Source organism: Anabrus simplex, chromosome 1 (assembly GCF_040414725.1).
Source record: "Anabrus simplex isolate iqAnaSimp1 chromosome 1, ASM4041472v1, whole genome shotgun sequence".
Lineage (NCBI taxonomy): Eukaryota > Metazoa > Arthropoda > Insecta > Orthoptera > Tettigoniidae > Anabrus > Anabrus simplex.
Genome location: NC_090265.1, coordinates 1,799,773,243 through 1,799,792,163, shown reverse-complemented (window position 1 = coordinate 1,799,792,163; position 18,921 = coordinate 1,799,773,243). Strand labels below are relative to the sequence as shown.

General features: G+C 39.4%; 1 protein-coding gene across 3 annotated transcripts in view; it reads right to left on the bottom strand.

Annotated features, from left to right (window-relative positions):
• The window catches only part of AGO3 (Argonaute 3), a 466,191-nt gene extending 451,657 nt beyond the window's left edge, over positions 1-14,534 (bottom strand). For all 3 annotated transcript variants that reach the window (XM_067138589.2, XM_067138590.2, XM_067138588.2), the window contains exon 1: positions 14,314-14,534. In XM_067138589.2, the coding sequence (XP_066994690.2) occupies positions 14,314-14,424 (111 nt within the window). In that variant the 5' untranslated portion in view covers positions 14,425-14,534. The remainder of the gene's footprint in view (positions 1-14,313) is intronic.
• Positions 14,535-18,921: the final 4,387 nt, after the last annotated feature.

The following is an 18,921-nucleotide window of genomic DNA, read 5'->3' as shown; positions in this document are numbered from 1 at the left end:
GTATTAGTGATCATGAAGCTGTTTTTGTAGTAGTTAAAAATAAATGTGATAGAAAGGAAGGTCTTAAAAGGACTATTAGGCAGTACCATCTATATATATAAAATAAGAGTTTTGTCTGTACATTGCTCAGAATTTTAAAAGGATGGTATTTCTGTATCAGTCATGTCCACAGTAACAAGGAAATGCACTTTTTACTTTTCCGTAATTTCTGTCTGTCTGTCTGTATGTACACACATCACGAAAAAAAACGGCTGAAGAGAATTCAATGAAAATCGGTATGCAAAGTCGGGGAATAAGTCGCTACAATCTAGGCCATAAATAATTTGATTCACGCTGAGTGAAACGGTAGTTTAGGGGAAGACCTAAAAAGTAATTCTCAAATATTTATGTTATTAGTGGTCCTATCTTAATGAAAATCGGTATGCAAAGTCGGGGAATAAGTCGCTATAATCTGGATCATAAATAATTTTATTCACGCTGAGTGAAATGGTAGTTAGAGGAAGGCATAAAAATTTAGTTCTCAGGTATTTGTTATTAATGGTCGTATCTTGTAGAAAATCGGCAGGTGAAGCCGGGGGATAAGTCGCTACAATCTAGGCCCTAAATAATTGTATTCACGCTGAGAGAAATGATAGTTTAGTGGAAGCCCTAAAATGGAATTCTCAAATATTTGTTATTAGTGGTCCTATCTTATTGAAAATCGGTATGCAAAGTCGGGGAATAACTCTCTATAATCTAGGCTATAAATAATTTTATTTAGGGGAAGTCCTAAAATTTAACTACCAAATAATTATGTTATTAGGCTAGTGGTCGTATCGATAAATACTACCTAACTAAAGTTATATAGTACCCAATCCTTTATGTCTTATACATTGTTACCATACCGGCTATAATCACAGAGTTATTCATGAATTAGGATTTTTGTTACTAAGTCCATATCAGCGCCGAGTCACGAGAAAATGGGTAAACAGGATTTTATGAAAATCTGTATGTAAAGTCGGAGAATAAGGAACTACAGTCTACGCTATAAATAATTTTATAGGACACCCTAATATCACAGAGTCAGGAGAAAACAATGTGAAAGCCTACAATACAGAAAGCTCAAAAAATATATCAACAATAACATTACATTGACCACTGTTTGTTGTGATGTGCTTTGTGTCTTCTGTTGCTCCTCATCTCCGGTAGATAACATTACTGCTACGTGCCGAGTATTTTATTTTAATTTGCCTTACTTTGCACCAACACAGATAGGTCTTATGGTGACGATGGGATTGGAAAGGGCTAGGAGTGTGAAGGAAGCAGGCTTGGTCTTAATTAAGGCCTGGTGTGAAAAAGGGAAACCACAGGGTACCATCTTCAGGGCTGCCGACAGTTGGGTTCGAATCCACTATCTCACGGATGCAAGCTCACAGGTGCGTGCCCTGAAGCACATGGCCAACTCGCCAGGTCGTACCGAGTGAAACGGACTCTGGGATGGGTTTAAAGAAATTGTTGAGAAATGCGAAAACAGATGTGTACCTTTAAGGGAGGTAAGGAATGGTAAAGACCCACCTTTTTATAATAGAGAAATAAAGAGGTGCAGACTGGAAAGAAATAGTTAGAAATGGCTGTGGAAGTAAGGAGAAATTGAAGGAACTTACTAGAAAAATGAATCTGGCAAAGAAGGCGCTAAGGATAACATGATGGCAACCATAATTGGCAGTCATACAAATTTTAGTGAAAAACGGAAGGGTATGTATAGATATTTTAAGGCAGAAACAGGTTTCAAGAAGGACATTCCAGGAATAATTAATGAACAAGGGGAGTGTGTATGTGAGGATCTTCAAAAGGCAGAAGTATTCAGTCAGCAATATGTAAAGATTGTTGGTCACAAGGATAATGTCGAGATAGAGGAGACTAAGGCTAAAGAAGTATTAAAATTTACATACGATAACAATGACATCTATATATATAAAATAAGAGTTTTGTCTGTACATTGCTCAGAATTTGAAAAGAATGGTATTTCTGTATCGGTCATGTCCTCAGTAACAAGAAAATGCATTTTTTACTTTTCCGTAATTTCTGTCTGTCTGTCTGTATGTATGTATGTACACGCATCACGAGAAAACGGCTGAAGAGAATTTAATGAAAATCGGTATGTAAAGTCGGGGGATGAACCGCTACAATCTAGGCTATAAATAATTGTATTCACGCCGAGTGAAATGGTAGTTTAGGGGAAGGCCTTAAATTTAATTCTCGAATATTTATATTATTACCGGCCCTATCGACAAATACTATGTAACTAAAGTTATATAGAATTAAATTTCCAATCAATTATCTCTTATAGATTTTTACCGTACCGGCTCTGATAACACAGATATTAATGAATTTGTAGTTTTGTTGCTAAGTCCATATCAACGCCGAGCCACGAGAAAACTGGTTAACAGAATTTAATGAAAACCGCTATATAGAGTCGGGGAATAAGAAACTACAGTCTAGGCTGTAAATAATTTTATTCGCCCGAGATGAAATGGTAGTTTAGGGGAAGGCGCCTAAAATTTAATTTTTAATTACCGGTACCTATGTTATTGGTGCTATCGAAAAGTACTACATAACAAAAGTTATAGACAATACAATTTCCGATCATTTATGTTTCAGTGTTTTACTGTACCGACTATGATAAGAGTGGTATTTCAGAAGGCCTACAATATCGAAAGCGCATAACACTGATCAACAATAACTTTACATTGACCATTGTTTGTTACTGATCAACAATAACTTTACATTGACCATTGTTTGTTGTGATGTTCTTCGTTTCTTATGGTCCTGCTCAACTCCGATGGATGGGATTACTGCTGCGTACCGAGTATAACAGCCCGACTGGACATTAGCGGGAAATAGCTGGGGTATTGGAAAACTTTCTTCTTTAGCATGCCATTCCTCTGGTTCATGTAGCCTCCGTATCTCAGACGGCAGCGCGTCGGCCTCTCACCGCTGGTAACCGTGGTTCAAATCCCGGTCACTCCATGTGAGATTTGTGCTGGATAAACCGCAGGCGGGACATGTTTTTCTCCGGGTACTCCGGTTTTCCCTGTCATCTTTCATTCCAGCAACACTCTCCATTCTCATTTCATAGCATCTATCAGTCATTAATAAAATCACTTTGGGAGTGACGAACCCATCGTACTAACAGCCTATATATATATATGCTTCATTTATTACATCCCTGACCCGGTCAATGACTGGAAAACAGGTTGTAGGTTTTCATTTTCATTTTCCTCTGGTTCATACATTTTCTGATACTGCAGGTACGTAACACACTGGTTCATCATAGTATTCCAGTTATTCGATGCCTACTCTGACGCGCTGTTTTGAATGAGCTGTATGCACACACTTACGGCAGATGCTAACTTAGTAGTAGTAGTAGTAGTAGTAGTATGACCTGGTCTAGAATTACTATTTAAGCCTATTTCAAATTATAGCAGTAGTATGACCTGGTCTAGAATTACTATTTAAGCCTATTTCCAATTATACCACCACAATTCACTAAATAACTCAAAAGTCAACCCTGAAAAGAGCCGTTTCTTAAGAAAAGCTTCTTCCGCTTCACTTTTATTAAATTCTACATTCATTTAATTCCAAATTAGCAGTGAAGAGGGGGCTTCTCCTCTGGCTTGGAGGAAAAAATTGCCTCCAAATCAAATAGGTTTTTCCGTTCCCATTGTAGTGAATTGAGATTTTAGACTCATCGGGTACTCCTCGGAAACAGATTAGTAAAAAGGCATAGTTTTTGCCCTGGGACTCTCCACTATTCGCCTTCCCCCCCCCACTCCCCCCGCACCGCAGATAAAAAGACTAAGTGTGTTCACGGATCAGAACTGTCTGCGACTTGGTCATTCCAGCTCTGGAATTCCAGCATAGTACTGTTCGTTAAAAGTGAGAAAGTGTGTGGTCTTTCATTTGATGGAGTATTTCATATGAAAGTATTGCTTTTAATCGCGCCATTCCTACTGACGTCATTGCAATGACCTATGCTCATTTCAGTTGAAAATAAACACTAAGACAGTCTTTCTGAGGATGTAAAATGGCTGGTGGAGAGTGAGTGTCTGCCATTATAATGAAAACTCCCCAACCTGATTGTGACTGATGGTAGGCAAGCGGGCCTACCGTTACAATGAAAATTCCCTAACACAGTCTTCATATGCGAAAAGTCGTTTAATGACTTCCCCGTCGCGTTTCTAGGGTAACGTTAAGAGCTATGCAATTTAATACAATCTTGCTCACAACGTGTACACTACCTAGCCTAGAATTCTGTATACAGTGTAGAATTCCGTAGCGAAGCACGGGTACATCAGCTAGTTTACAATAAGATACAAAAGTTGAAAACTAGAAAAGCAGCTGGAATTGATAAGATTTCTGGGGATATACTAAAGACAATGGGTTGGGATATAGTACCATATCTGAAGTACTTATTTGATTATTGTTTGGTCGGAGGAGCTATACCAGATGAATGGAGAGTTGCTATAGTAGCCCCTGTGTATAAAGGAAAGGGTGATAGACATAAAGCTGAAAATTACAGACTAGTAAGTTTGACATGCATTGTATGTAAGCTTTGGGAAGGCATTCTTTCTGATTAGGCCTATATTAGACATGTTTGTGAAATTAATAACTGGTTCGATAGAAGGCAATTCAGTTTTAGGAAAGGTTATTCCACTGAAGCTCAACTTGTAGGATTCCAGCAAGATATAGCAGATATCTTGGATTCAGGTGGTCAAATGGACTGTATCGGGATTGACCTGTCTAAAGCATTTGATAAGGTGGATCATGGGAGACTACTGGCAAAAATGAGTGCAATTGGACTAGACAAAAGAGTGACTGGATACGACCATTAATAACAAATACCTGAGAATTAAATTTTTATGCCTTCCCCTAACTATTCCTCCCCCCCTCCTCTTCTCCTCCCATCCTACCTTCACACTCACTCAACTTACTCACACCCATTTCACTCGTCCACAACTCTTCTCACAACATACAACCAGCACGCTAAACAAGGAACCAGCATGCTAAACAAGGCGAGTCTCATATCCTATCATATTCGGCCGCGATCCCATTTTTAGCTATTCATTTCATTAACTTAGTTTTTTCTTCCTTTTAAGCTCCACCACCCACGATGAGCTGAGACAACCTTAAAAATCAACCTTATTCAACCTCTCAACGTCAGATGTCCCGGACTTAGACAAATATTTGATGGTCTTGCCAACCACATACAACACTGGACCTGGACTTATGTATGTCTCCATTGAACAACAATAGAAGAGTGGACAATTTTATTGCATCGTTTTATTATCATATGAAGACTTCTATTCTCATTCATCAGACCAATTTTATTGTATAATACTCACTTGCCTCTTTAGACTATAACGCCTTTATGTGTTATACTTTATCACACATATTTTACACATCATTCATCTAGCTTTTAATGAGAAAACAGCCTATCATTTGTATTTTGCAATGTATTTATTATCTATACAACTTTTATGACATGTACTATGCCCACTTTGTTATTTCTAGCTGATGACGCCATTAAGTGTCGAAACCGGTACTAGTAATAATAAATAATATGTTGTGAACACCTTGTACAACACATTTTGTATTGAATAGGTTGAACCTTCTTGAATTCTAATTGTGAAACATAGTCATGATTACTAAGAACTCACTCATTCGCTTCGTACGAGAGAGAATGTTTTTGGTCGTTGGATAGAATTATGCTGAAGTCCTGGTCATTTACACAAAAGATAGAGAAATATACATACCTCCAATCTCAAGGTACATTGATTGAAGACTTAACATGAACAGTAAATTGATTTTGTGTTACTTAATCACAACTATCCTCTTTAATTACTCATTCATCCTTTCTACTTAACAGAATCACAACTATACTGTAATATAATGGGAATGTTGACCCGTAAGAATTTTAAACCATATCAATATCCACACAGTTCTAAAAGTTCTCTATTTACACTGATGAGTACAATGGAGGAGGCTTTTCCCAAACAGTTGAGATTTCAACATGCTCGCTCCCTGCAGATATTCTCTCACGGACCGTGGCACTGCTGATACCTCCAGTGCATTATTTACTAACTATATGGTCACGGGAATAAGCCAGACGTACTGCAAGGTTCATGCAGAACCTTATAGGCGACTCTTAACCACCTATCGTAAGAAAGCTGTAGTTAAAGTGTACTCTCCTAATGTTCTGTCGTTCACAGATCTAAACAGGGTTGCCAGATCACCAGCAGCTGTACGGGTATCAATCTTTGGCTCGATATAAACACTCAATATGAAGGATGGGATCGTTAATCTCTACATATTACTGTATATCTATCATTGTGGTGGTTCTGCAGCTCTGCAGATCGTATTATGGAGCCGTGCCTGGTTTCTGAAGACTTTCGCCCGGAGCGTGGAAGTGAAACATGGACGATAACTAGCTCAGAAAGAGAATAGAAGCTTTTGAAATGTGGTGTTGCAGAACAATGCTGAAGGTGCGATGGGTAGGTAGAATCACAAATGAAGAGATACTGAATCGAATTGGTGAGAGGAGATCGATTTGGCTAAACTTGACCAGAAGAATAGATAGAATGATAGGGCACATTTTAAGACACCCAGGTCTTGTACAGTTGGTTTTTTAGGGAAGTGTAGGTGGTAACAATGGCAGGGGTAGACCAAGGTATGAATATGACAAGCAGATTAGAGCAGATGTAGGATGCAGCAGTTATGTAGAAATGATTAATTTTGCACAATGTGCATAATTAGAGGACATACTCTTAAGCATTTTCACAGAATTTTGTCAGAGATATTTCTCTGCGCTTACATGTCATTACATGATATCTGTCACATGGGTTATCACAAAGTTTGCACACGCATAGTATATCTGGTTGGTGGTAGATGTCTCCCGTGCAGATACGGTGGTGAAAACCATGAACAGCAAAACGCGTCATGAAGTGTCTCAATGCGTAATTGGCTTTTATCCATTCTCTGTTGACCATAGTATCTGTAGCGTAAAATTCAGTAAATATTTCTTCTCTTTTTCCTTGCAGTTCACGGAGTAGACTCTGGTATGCTTCTGTTGATGGCAGGCATAGGTCGTATCTCAAATCCTCAATGTAGAAGGATTCTCTGGCGAGAACATATGCCAGACGTGAGGGTGTATGCTTTGAAATACACAAGGCCTTTTTCAGGAATCTTGCTTTTAATTTTTCGATTTCCTTCAGATTCTTCTTTCTTAATTGGTCCCAAATTAAAGTCAAACCATATGTCACTATTGGAGTGATTTTTAACTCAAAAATATTTAACGCGGTATTTAATGATGACTTCCGTAACTTTGGTATACTGTTCATAGTTGATAAAGCGGAGATAACTCTCTCCCGAACATGGATAATGTATACATTTCCGTGAGTCTGTTATGTGATTCCCAAATATTTGTAATGTGCTACAATCGAGTGTGTCTCTTTTATATTCGTTAGCTGCAGGTTTGCCTCCTTTCCTGAAAGTCACTGACACAGTTTTATTTTCATTTAATTGAAGTTCGTTCTCGGTTGCCCATACAGTAAGTTTGTTGAAAGGCTCCTGGAGATTCGCTAACTCAGTGGATACAACCACCATGTCGTCCGCGTATGCGTACAATTCGACCTTTTCTGTTCTAAAGCTCCGAGTTATGTCCGCAGTTACTATGTTAAATAGGAGCGAACTAAACTCTGTTTGTTTGTTCTTTCGGATCTGATATATCAACATTGTCATCTATCTGTATGAAATTTTTGTTCAGAATGTTCCTTAAAATCCTCGTGATGTAATTTTTCCCAATGAGTTTTTCCAGTTTATCGACTGCTATATTTCTATTCACGAGGTCGAAGGCCTTAGTGTAGTCTATAAAGACGGCGTGTAGTTTACCTCTGTGGAATCTTAATGCATCTTCTATATCCCCTTGTAAACATTTTACCGCTTGGAGTGTTGATTTTCCCTTCATGAATCCAAATTGCTCTTCTGGTATTGATCCTTCAACCAAGCTGTATAGACGTTTTGTTATAAGGCTTGTCAGTATTTTTAGGGCAGTACATTCGAGAGCTATTCCACGATATGCGTTTGGATCCCTGATGTTTCCTTTCCCTTTGTATAAAATTTTGAGTAGGAAGTCTCCAGTTATGAGGTATTTTTCCTTGCTTTATGCATTCATTATATAGGTCTGTCCATATTTTCTTGAGATGGGTTGCTGTACCTTTAAGATTTTCGTAGTAAATTCCGTCTGGACCACAAGCCGTTTTTTCGTTCGTTGTGTTTATTACATGTTCTACTTCTTCTACCGTAAAGGGAGTGAAATTAATCTCTGGATACTCGTCTTCATTTAGCTCTTCTGGTCGAGTTTCTTTTGTTTGCAAGACTTAGCTAAAATGATCTTTCCATATTTTAATTGGGATGTGGATAGGGTGGTATGGAGGGTTATATCAAACCATTCTATGGACTGATGATTAAAAAACACAAGTTAGTTTGACTCATTAGTGCCTGTGTATACTTTCTAGATTTCCCTAATGTGGTAGGCATGAAAATTCAACCAGCCTGCAAGCTGAAAATATATTTAAAACCTCCCTCTCTTAATTCTTACTGAAAAAAAAAAGAGGAAAACAACATTCAAACAAAGGAAAGAAAGGACAGTAAAAATTCTTGAAGTTCAACTTGAACTTGAAAATCACAATAAATCATTCAAGTCACCTCTTTGCTTTTCAGAAGACAGTTATAGTAATGTGTACATAGAAATTAAAAGCAGGAAGTGTATCAAATTAAATTAATGAAGCGAGGGAGAAAATGCGTCTGTCTTTCTTTGTTTTCTTTAACTCCCCTTGCCAGGCTGAATAGCTCAGGTTGGTGGCTTTGATCCGTGCTCAGCCTGACAGTATCTGAAGGTGATCAAATACATGTCTCAGTCTGTAGATTTACCGACATTTAAAAGAACACCTGTAGGACCACATTTCAGCACATCGACATCTCTGAAAGCCATAAAAATAGCTAGTGGGACATCAAACCAATTCTTCTCAGCTCCTCACTGAGCTTGAAAACTAACTTTATTATGAATATTTCATACGGCCACATAAAGGGCACTGTTACATTTTAAGTTTTTTGAATTATAATTTTTATTATTATTTCTGCTTACAATAGGTTATTTTGATAATTTTCATACACAACTATGGGTTCATGTTTGTGGGTTACTGTAGTCACGTCCTAGTTCGTGAATCATGGGCAACGGCTGAGTGGCCTAGTAAGTGGTCCTGAGAGTCGGGATACCAGTTGCTATGGAATGGGAGTGGGCATCTCGGACATATTCTGACTGTTGGCCCTCCTTGTGCTCAGGCGGCTAGGACTATACAATTCACCGGTGGTCCATAACCCGTTAGAGAAGAGATCCTCACTTGGACTATGTGCAAGTAGGGCAGCATCCTGCTTCATGAATTAACCGAGCTCAGAACACGTAAAGCAAGCCTCGGACCTATGGAAGTAACGGGGTCCCACTCCCATTTGACAGGCGAGGGACTCCTTGGAAACAACTTGGCGAACGAAATGGAATTCGATGGGGAGCTATCAATATTAATGGGGCTTATGGAAGAAAGAAGGTAGAACTGGCTGAGTCAGCAAAGAGGATGCATCTGGATGTGCTAGGAGTAAGTGATATTCGGGTAAGGGGAGATAATGAGGAAGAGATAGTAGATTATAAAGTGTACTTGACGGGTGTTAGAAAGGGAAGGGCAGAGTCTAGGGTAGGGCTCTTTATCAGGAATACCATTGCACGCAACATAGTTTCTGTTAGGCACGTAAATGAGCGAATGATGTGGGTAGATTTGTCAGTGGGAGGAATTAGGACTAGAATTATCTCAGTGTATTCACCATGTGAGGGTGCAGATGAGGATGAAGTTGATAAGTTTTATGAAGCATTGAGTGACATCGTGGTCAGGGTCAACAACAAGGATAGAATAGTGCTAATGGGCGATTTCAATGCAAGAGTTGGGAATAGAACTGAAGGATACAAAAGGGTGATTGGTAAATGTGGGGAAGATATGGAAGCTAATGGGAATGGGAAGCGTTTGCTGGACTTCTGTGCTAGTATGGGTTTAGCTGTTACGAATACATTCTTCAAGCATAAGGCTATTCACCGCTACACATGGGAGGCTAGGGGCACCAGATCCATAATAGACTATATCGTAACAGACTTTGAATTCAGGAAATCTGTTAGGAATGTAAGAGTTTTTCGCGGATTTTTCGATGATACAGACCACTATCTGATCTGGAGTGAACTAAGTATCTCTAGGCCTAGGGTAGAGAAAGTGAAATCTGTCTGCAAACGAATAAGGGTAGAAAATCTCCAGGATGAGGAAATTAGACAGAAGTACATGGATATGATTAGTGAGAAGTTTCGAACAGTAGACAGTAAGCTGGTTCAGGATATAGAAAGTGAATGGGTGGCATACAGGGATGCAGTAGTAGAAACAGCAAGGGAATGCCTAGGAACAACTGTGTGTAAAGATGGGAAAAAGTGAACATCTTAGTGGAATGATGAAGTGAGAGCAGCCTATAAACGTAAAAAGAAGGCTAATCAGAAATGGCTCCAAACAAGGGCCGAGGCAGACAGGGATTTGTACGTAGATGAAAGAAACAGAGCGAAACAAGTAGTTGTTGAATCCAAAAAGAAGTCTTGGGAAGATTTTGGTAATAACCTGGAAAGGCTAGGTCAAGCAGCAGGGAAACCTTTCTGGACAGTAATAAAGAATCTTTAGGAAGGGAGGGAAAAAGGAAATGAACAGTGTTTTGAGTAATTCAGGTGAACTCATAATAGATCCCAGGGAATCACTGGAGAGGTGGAGGGAATCATCTCAATGTAAAAGGAAATCATCATGGTGGTATTGCAAACGGCAAAGCTTATGGGGAGGAGGAAAATGATGTTGATGAAATTATGCTTGAGGAAGTGGAAAGGATAGTAAATAAACTCCACTGTCATAAGGCAGCAGGAATAGAAGAAATTAGACCCGAAATGGTGAAGTATAGTGGGAAGGCAGGTATGAAATGGCTTCATAGAGTAGTAAAATTAGCCTGGAGTGTTGGTAAGGTACCTTCAGATTGGACAAAAGCAGTAATTGCACCTATCTATAAGCAAGGGAACAGGAAGGATTGCAACAACTATCGAGGTATCTCATTGATTAGTATACCAGGCAAAGTATTCACTGGCATCTTGGAAGGGAGGGTGCGATCAGTGGTTGAGAGGAAGTTGGATGAAAACCAGTGTGGTTAAAGACCACAGAGAGGCTGTCAGGATCAGATTTTCAGTATGCGCCAGGTAATTGAAAAATGCTACGAGAGGGATAGGAAGTTGTGTTTATGTTTCGTAGATCTAGAGAAAGCATATGACAGGGTACAGAGGGAAAAGATGTTCGCCATACTGGGGGACTATGGAATTAAAGGTAGATTATTAAAATCAATCAAAGGCATTTATGTTGACAATTGGGCTTCAGTGAGAATTGATGGTAGAATGAGTTCTTGGTTCAGGGTACTTACAGGAGTTAGACAAGGCTGTAATCTTTCACCTTTGATGTTCGTAGTTTACATGGATCATCTGCTGAAAGGTATAAAATGGCAGGGAGGGATTCAGTTAGGTGGAAATGTAGTAAGCAGTTTGGCATATGCTGACGATTTGGTCTTAATGGCAGACTGTGCCGAAAGCCTGCAGTCTAATATCTTGGAACTTGAAAATAGGTGCAATGAGTATGGTGTGAAAATTAGCCTCTCGGTGACTAAATTGCTGTCAGTAGGTAAGAAATTCAACAGAATTGAATGTCAGATTGGTGATACAAAGCTAGAACAGGTCGACAATTTCAAGTATTTAGGTTGTGTGTTCTCCCAGGGTGGTAATATAGTAAGCGAGATTGAATCAAGGTGTAGCAAAGCTAATGCAGTGAGCTCGCAGTTGCGATCAGCAGTATTCTGTAAGAAGGAAGTCAGCTCCCAGACGAAACTATCTTTACATCGGTTGTTTTCAGACCAACTTTGCTTTATGGGAGTGAAAGCTGGGTGGAATCAGGATATCTTATTCATAAGTTAGAAGTAACAGACATGAAAGTAGCAAGAACGATTGTTGGTACAAACAGGTGGGAACAATGGCAGGAGGGTACTCGGAATGAGGAGATAAAGGCTAATTTAGGAATGAACTCGATGGATGAAGCCGTACGCATAAACCGGCTTCGATGGTGGGGTCATGTGAGGCGAATGGAGGAGGATAGGTTACCTAGGAGAATAATGGACTCTGTTATGGAGGGTAAGAGAAGTAGAGGGAGACCAAGACGACGATGGTTAGACTCGGTTTCTAACGATTTAAAGATAAGATGTATAGAACTAAATGAGGCCACAACACTAGTTGCAAATCGAGGATTGTGGTGACGTTTAGTAAATTCTCAGAGGCTTGCAGACTGAACGCTGAAAGGCATAACAGCCTATAATGATAATGTAATGAATGTATGTATGTAAGTAATACACAACTAATCAACTTGGCAGCAATTATCAGCCATACTTTCTGTTTAGGGACCACCCTTATGTAATTACTAGTATACAAAGCCGCCCCTCCCCACCCCCGCCCCCCGGCATGACATCTGCATTGGTTAAGTTTTGGTAATGATTATCAGTCCCTTACACCAAACATAGGAGGTTAATTTAATTTTTTACAATTTGCTCTATGTCACACTGACACACATACGTCTTATGACGACGATGGAACAGAAAAGAGCTAGGAATGGGAAGGAAGCAACCATGACCTTAATTCAGAAACAGCCTGATGTGAAAATGGGAAAACACGGTAAACCATCTTCAGGGCTTGAAAACTGTGGGGGTTGAAACCACTATCTCCCAAATACAAGGCGACAGGTATGTGACCCAAACCTTGCAGCCACTTGCTCGGTAGGTTCGATTACCTTCTCGTGGGCGTTCAATTTACATTTTCAGCATTACGATGACAGACAGCTGCCATCTGGCCGCTTACTTCAATAACACTTACCTTCCACTGCTTGCAATCATGAAAGCACCATTGGACCAAATGTGCAGATGTATGTGATAAAATGGAAGTACTATCTGCGGACTTTTTAGCGATAGATTTACACCCTAGTGCTGAATTGGTCAACTTAGGTTATCTTCGAGATTCGTATTGGCAACCTTTGAAACACAAACGAAGAATCGCTTACCATCGCTGTGCGTCATCTGGCGTACACTTTACGTACTCGTACTGTTGTTGTTTACACACCAAAGCCAAACTATAGAATTAAAGCTAGGAACACGTTTCGCATCGGGAAATATTGTGTAGTATTATATACTGTGTGTGTGACACAGTTGTTGGCGTAAGATGATAAAGGTCTAGAAAATTCATATCGATCGATCATACTATCGATTCAATTCAGATTTCATTTCCATTCAACTGCTAGTATTTACCGGAACTGGCAGTGTTCCCTTCTTATTCCTCACCGAGTACAAAAATCTATGACTAAAAAGTGCACGTACTATAGGCAACATTGGATACGCATACCATCATTTCATGCTTTTGAGTAATGAAACTCAAAAATGCAAATTCAATAATGTGCTTAAGTGAAGGCTATAAACCAAGGCGAATGACCAAAAACAATAAACTGTATACTGTACCAAACTAGACAACTGAAGATTTATAAAACAATGTTGTTTTCTTTTTCCATGATGCCTAGGAGAGGTTACTGTTCAAAAATTTGCTATCAAGCAATAAAAATCCAATTTCAGAGCTATTCGAAAATTTGCTTTCACACATTAAAAATCCAATTACAGTGATATTAACACTAATCAACATTACTAAAAAAATTGCATCATTCCTATCCCTTCCATCAACTAAGCACCAAGTTTGTTACGATTTGAGAATGAATTAAACGTACTGTAAATGCTGTTCCCTACCCAGATATGCTGCTATAGTACTACCTACAAGAAGAAGAATGATACGAAGAGCACAACTCGTGAATTACAACATAATAGAGGCCGAAAAATCATAAATAAGTCGTGTTTTCAGCTAGTCTCAACGTAAAATTGAATCAGTATTAAATTAAGATAGCCTATAAATTATAAACAATCATCACTTCAAAGTGCCATTAAGAATCAAAACAAATTACCTACTGAAATTTACGTGGGAACTACCGAAATATAACGTAAAAATATCCAAAAACACAACGCACACGAGAGGTGTAACAGCCCTAATCTTCAAGTACCATAATATGTTCTCATTCTCATACTTACTGATGTTGGAGGTTCTTCAGGCTTGCTGCCTGGTCTCGAGCCTTGTGCTCGTAATGCCTCTAATAAGGCAGCTCCTCTTCCACCACGCCCAGCACCCCCGCTTCCAGACATTATTATACAACGTTATAGCCAATGATTAGTTATAATCCGAAAACTCATGCCAAACACAACCACTAATAACTGAAAAACACTGACACGCAGTAACAAACAAAATGTTTCAACCCTTAAACACAACAGCATGGCTGCATGGCATGGCATAACCTGCATCAACCAAAGAGAATGTGTATCAAATCCCACTACAGCCAACACACAACAAAAATATTACTCTACAACATAGAATAAGTAAACAGAAAGAAATTTTTACGGAATGATCAATAAATGTTTGCTTCCATTTTCAAAATCACTTTCTTTTATTGCGTATTAATTGAATTATTTCATTATAAAAGGAAACTTAACAATGTACCGTAAACAGAATAATAACAAAAAACTGATAACGAAAATAAACGAAAGGTATCTCACGTTACGTTCGGTTGGCTAAAGAATTCCATACACAACACTGGAGTGATCAACATTTCGACTCGAGGACAACAAACAGATTCACTGAAAAGGATTAAAATTTAGGTTTTGTGCTTCAATTAACTTATCCAAATTTCCCAACATTTACAAGTCTATCAATCAATCAATGTGATCTGCATTTAGGGCAGTCGCCCAGGTGACAGATTCCCTATCTGTTGCTTTCCTAGCCTTTTCCTAAATGATTTCAAAGAAAAAAGAAATTTATTGAACATCTCCCTTGGTAAGTTATTCCAATCCCGAACTCCCCTTCCCATAAATGAATATTTTCCCCAGTTTGTCCTCTTGAATTCCAACTTTATCTTCATATTGTGATCTTTCCAACCTTTATAAACGCCATTCAAACTTATTCGTCTACTCCGCTGACAGCTCGGAACATACCACTTAGTCGAGCAGCTCTTCTTCTTTCTCTCAATTCCTCCCAACCCAAACACTGCAACATTTTTGTAACACTACTCTTTTGTCGCAAATCACTCAGAACAAATCGAGCTGCTTTTCTTTGTATGTCTTCCAGTTCTTGAATCAGGTAATCCTGGTGAGGGTCCCATACACTGGAACCATACTCTAGTTGGAGGCCTTACCAGAGATTTATATGCACTCTCCTTTACATCCTTACTACATCCCCTAAACACACTCATAACCATGTGCAGAGATCTGTACCCTTTATTTACAATCCCATTTATGTGATTACCCCAAAGAAGATCTTTTTACAATGATCCCCAAAAGAAACCTTCATTCCATCAACGCAGTAATTAAAACTGACAGGACTTTTCCTATTTGTGAAACTCACAACCTGACTTTTAACCCTGTTTATCAACATACCATTGCCTGCTGTCCATCTCACAACATTTTCGAGGTCACGTTGAAGTTGCTCACAATATTGTAACTTATTTATCACTCTGTAGAGAATAACATCATCCGCAAAAAGCCTTACCTCCGATTCCACTCCTTTACTCATATCATTTAGATATATAAGAAATCATAAAGGTCCGCTAACACTGCCCTGAGGAACTCCCCTCTCAACTATTACAGGGTCAGACAAAGCTTCACCTACTCTAACTCTCTGAGATCTATTTTCCAGAAATATAGCAACCCATTCAGTCACTCTTTTGTCTAGTCCAATTGCACTCATTTTTGCCAGTAGTCTCCCATGATCCACCCTATCAAATGCTTTAGACAGGTCATTCACGATACAGTCCATTTGACCACCAGAATCCAAGATATCTGCTATATCTTGCTGGAATCCTACAAGTTGAGCTTCAGTGGAATAACCTTTCTTAAACCGAATTGCCTTCTATCGAACCAGTTATTAATTTCACAAATATGTCTAATATAATCAGAAAGAATGCCTTCCCAAAACTTACATACAATGCAAGTGAAACTTACTGGCCTGTAATTTTCAGCTTTATGTCTATCACCCTTTCCTTTATACACAGGGGCTACTATAGCAACTCTACAGTCATCTGGTATAGCTCCTCCGACCAAACAATAATCAAATAAGTACTTCAGATATGGTACTATATCCCAACCCATTGTCTTTAGTATATCCCCAGAAATCTTATCAATTCCAGCCACTTTTCTAGTTTTCAACTTTTGTATCTTATTGTAAATGTCATTGTTACCATATGTAAATTTTATTACTTCTTTGGCCTTAGTCTCCTCCTCTATCTCGACATTATCCTTGTAACCAACAACCTTTACATACAGCTGACTGAATACTTCTGCCTTTTGAAGATCCTCACAAACACACTCCCCTTGTTCATTAATTTTTCCTGGAATGTCCTTCTTGGAACCTGTTACAGCCTTAAAATACCTATACATACCCTTCCATTTTTCACTAAAATTCGTATGACTGCCAATTATGCGTGCCATCATGTTATCCTTAGCTGCCTTCTGTGCTAGATTCAATTTTCCAGTAAGTTCTTTCAATTTCGCCTTACTTCCACAGCCAGGAACCGTTCCTGGATGTGCTAGTAATACGTAACCCCAATGGGACGCTGAGTCGCGCAGTATACAGGAAACCCACTCACACAGACAGGTACCTACACGCCTCGTCTCATCATCACCCATCACAAAAGCAGGCTGTCCTAACATCACTAGTGAACAGGGCCATAGCGATATCTGACGCAGAGCACCTCGAGGAAGAAAAAGAACACCTCACGGAAACCCTTAGGAAAAATGGCTACTCGCTCCATAACATCCGACGAGTCCTTAAAAAATCAGAAGAGAAGAAAGAAAAGACCACCGCAGGAGAAAACAACGGGAAAGGAGAACTGACCCGCCAGAAAACAGCGATACTGCCATACATTAAAAACACTACAGACAGGATCGGCAAGATACTGGACAAATATAACATAAAAACTATCTATAAACCTCACCGTAAGCTAGCCCGTTATCTACCACCAGTAAAAGACACAATAGAATTACAGGCCCCTGGAGTGTATCACTTTGAATGTAGCTGCGGAGCTTGTTATATAGGTGAGGCAAAACGTCTGATCTCCACCCGCTTAAAAGAACATATCCGTCACACAAAGAACCAAAACACAGATAGTTCAGCAGTAGCCAAGCATTCCTACGAAACTAGGCACGGAATATCATTTGACAAGACCAAGATCCTAGCAGCTATCCCTTGGAACCTGGAAAGGAAAATCCGCGAGGCTATCGAAATAAAGAAACATCCGAATAACATAAATTTAGAAGAAGGATACAAAATCAGTAATTCTTGGATGCCCATCATTCATAGTTTAAGACATACAGACCACAACATAAACACACGGGCCGCAACCCCATTACATAACAGCGCGGGCAAGCCTCCACTACCTGGCTGTGACATAAATTTTCCAGAAGCCTCGCGAGACAGCCAGGGCTTACGTCAGCCAGATAGGCTAGGATATAAAAGGCCAAGATCAAGGCCACTCTAGTAGTGTAATTTCTGCCTGGGAGACTGATTACCTCGGATCGAGTAGGGGTATTTCAGTCGTCTTGACAAAGAACACTGCAATGTATTCGAAACGTCGGCAAACTGTAAGTGATATGCGTACAAGTACAACACGGTTCAACCCGGAAAATAACTTAAATAATTCTTCACACCGTGGAAGCTTCACAATCTTGACGATGGTTTGATTGATTGGAGTATGGTTGATGAGCTGTTGGATGTTGCATTTGTTGGAGAAGCGAGATCTTGGTTTCAAGTTTACAGACAGGGTATTTCGAGTTTGGAGGAATTTAGGGAGAAATTTAGTTCTAAATTTTGGAGTGAAGCTATTCAGGGAAGGGAAAGAGATCGCGTGCTATTTGGCAGGTATAAACCTCAGGAAGGTGTATCTATGACGGAGTATTTCTTGGCGCATGTTCTGATCAGCCAGAATATTGAAGGTCTAGCATCGGAGAGAGATACAGTCCGCCAAATGTTGAGGCATTTTCCTGAGAAGGTCGGATTAGCTGCATGTATGCAGAATATTGTTACGATTAAGGAATTAGAGCAGCTGTTAGAGAGGTTTGATGCTTTGGAAGGGCAGGGGAGGACTAGGCAAAGTGAAGGTAGAAATTACGGGGATAATGGGAGACAAGGTAACCAGGTAGCGGGAGATAGGAATAATCAGAATTTCAGTCATTCTAGGCAAGGGAATCAGGGTGGTAATTCCGGAAGGGGAAACAGACACTCTAACCAAGGAGGTAATCACCAGGAATATTATGGCAGAAGACCTAATCAAGGGGAATCAGAAAGTAGGGGGCGTACGGATCAAAGACCTCCAGATCAAGTGCAGAGACATGATAATAGTGAACAGTCCACGTCAAGTAATTTAAACCGGAATCGGACTTCTTAGTTGGGTCAGTTAGGCAGTCCTATACCGAAATTCCTATTCACGTGATGAAACATGTAAGTTATGATTTAGACGTGAAAGAGGAATTATTGAATGACCAAGTGTTTTGTGATCAGGAGGAATCTGAAGCTATTATGATTACGCCTGTGATTGAAGTTGAGATTTGGGAGAATAAGGTCAAGGCTTTATTAGATTCAGGTAGTGAGAAGTC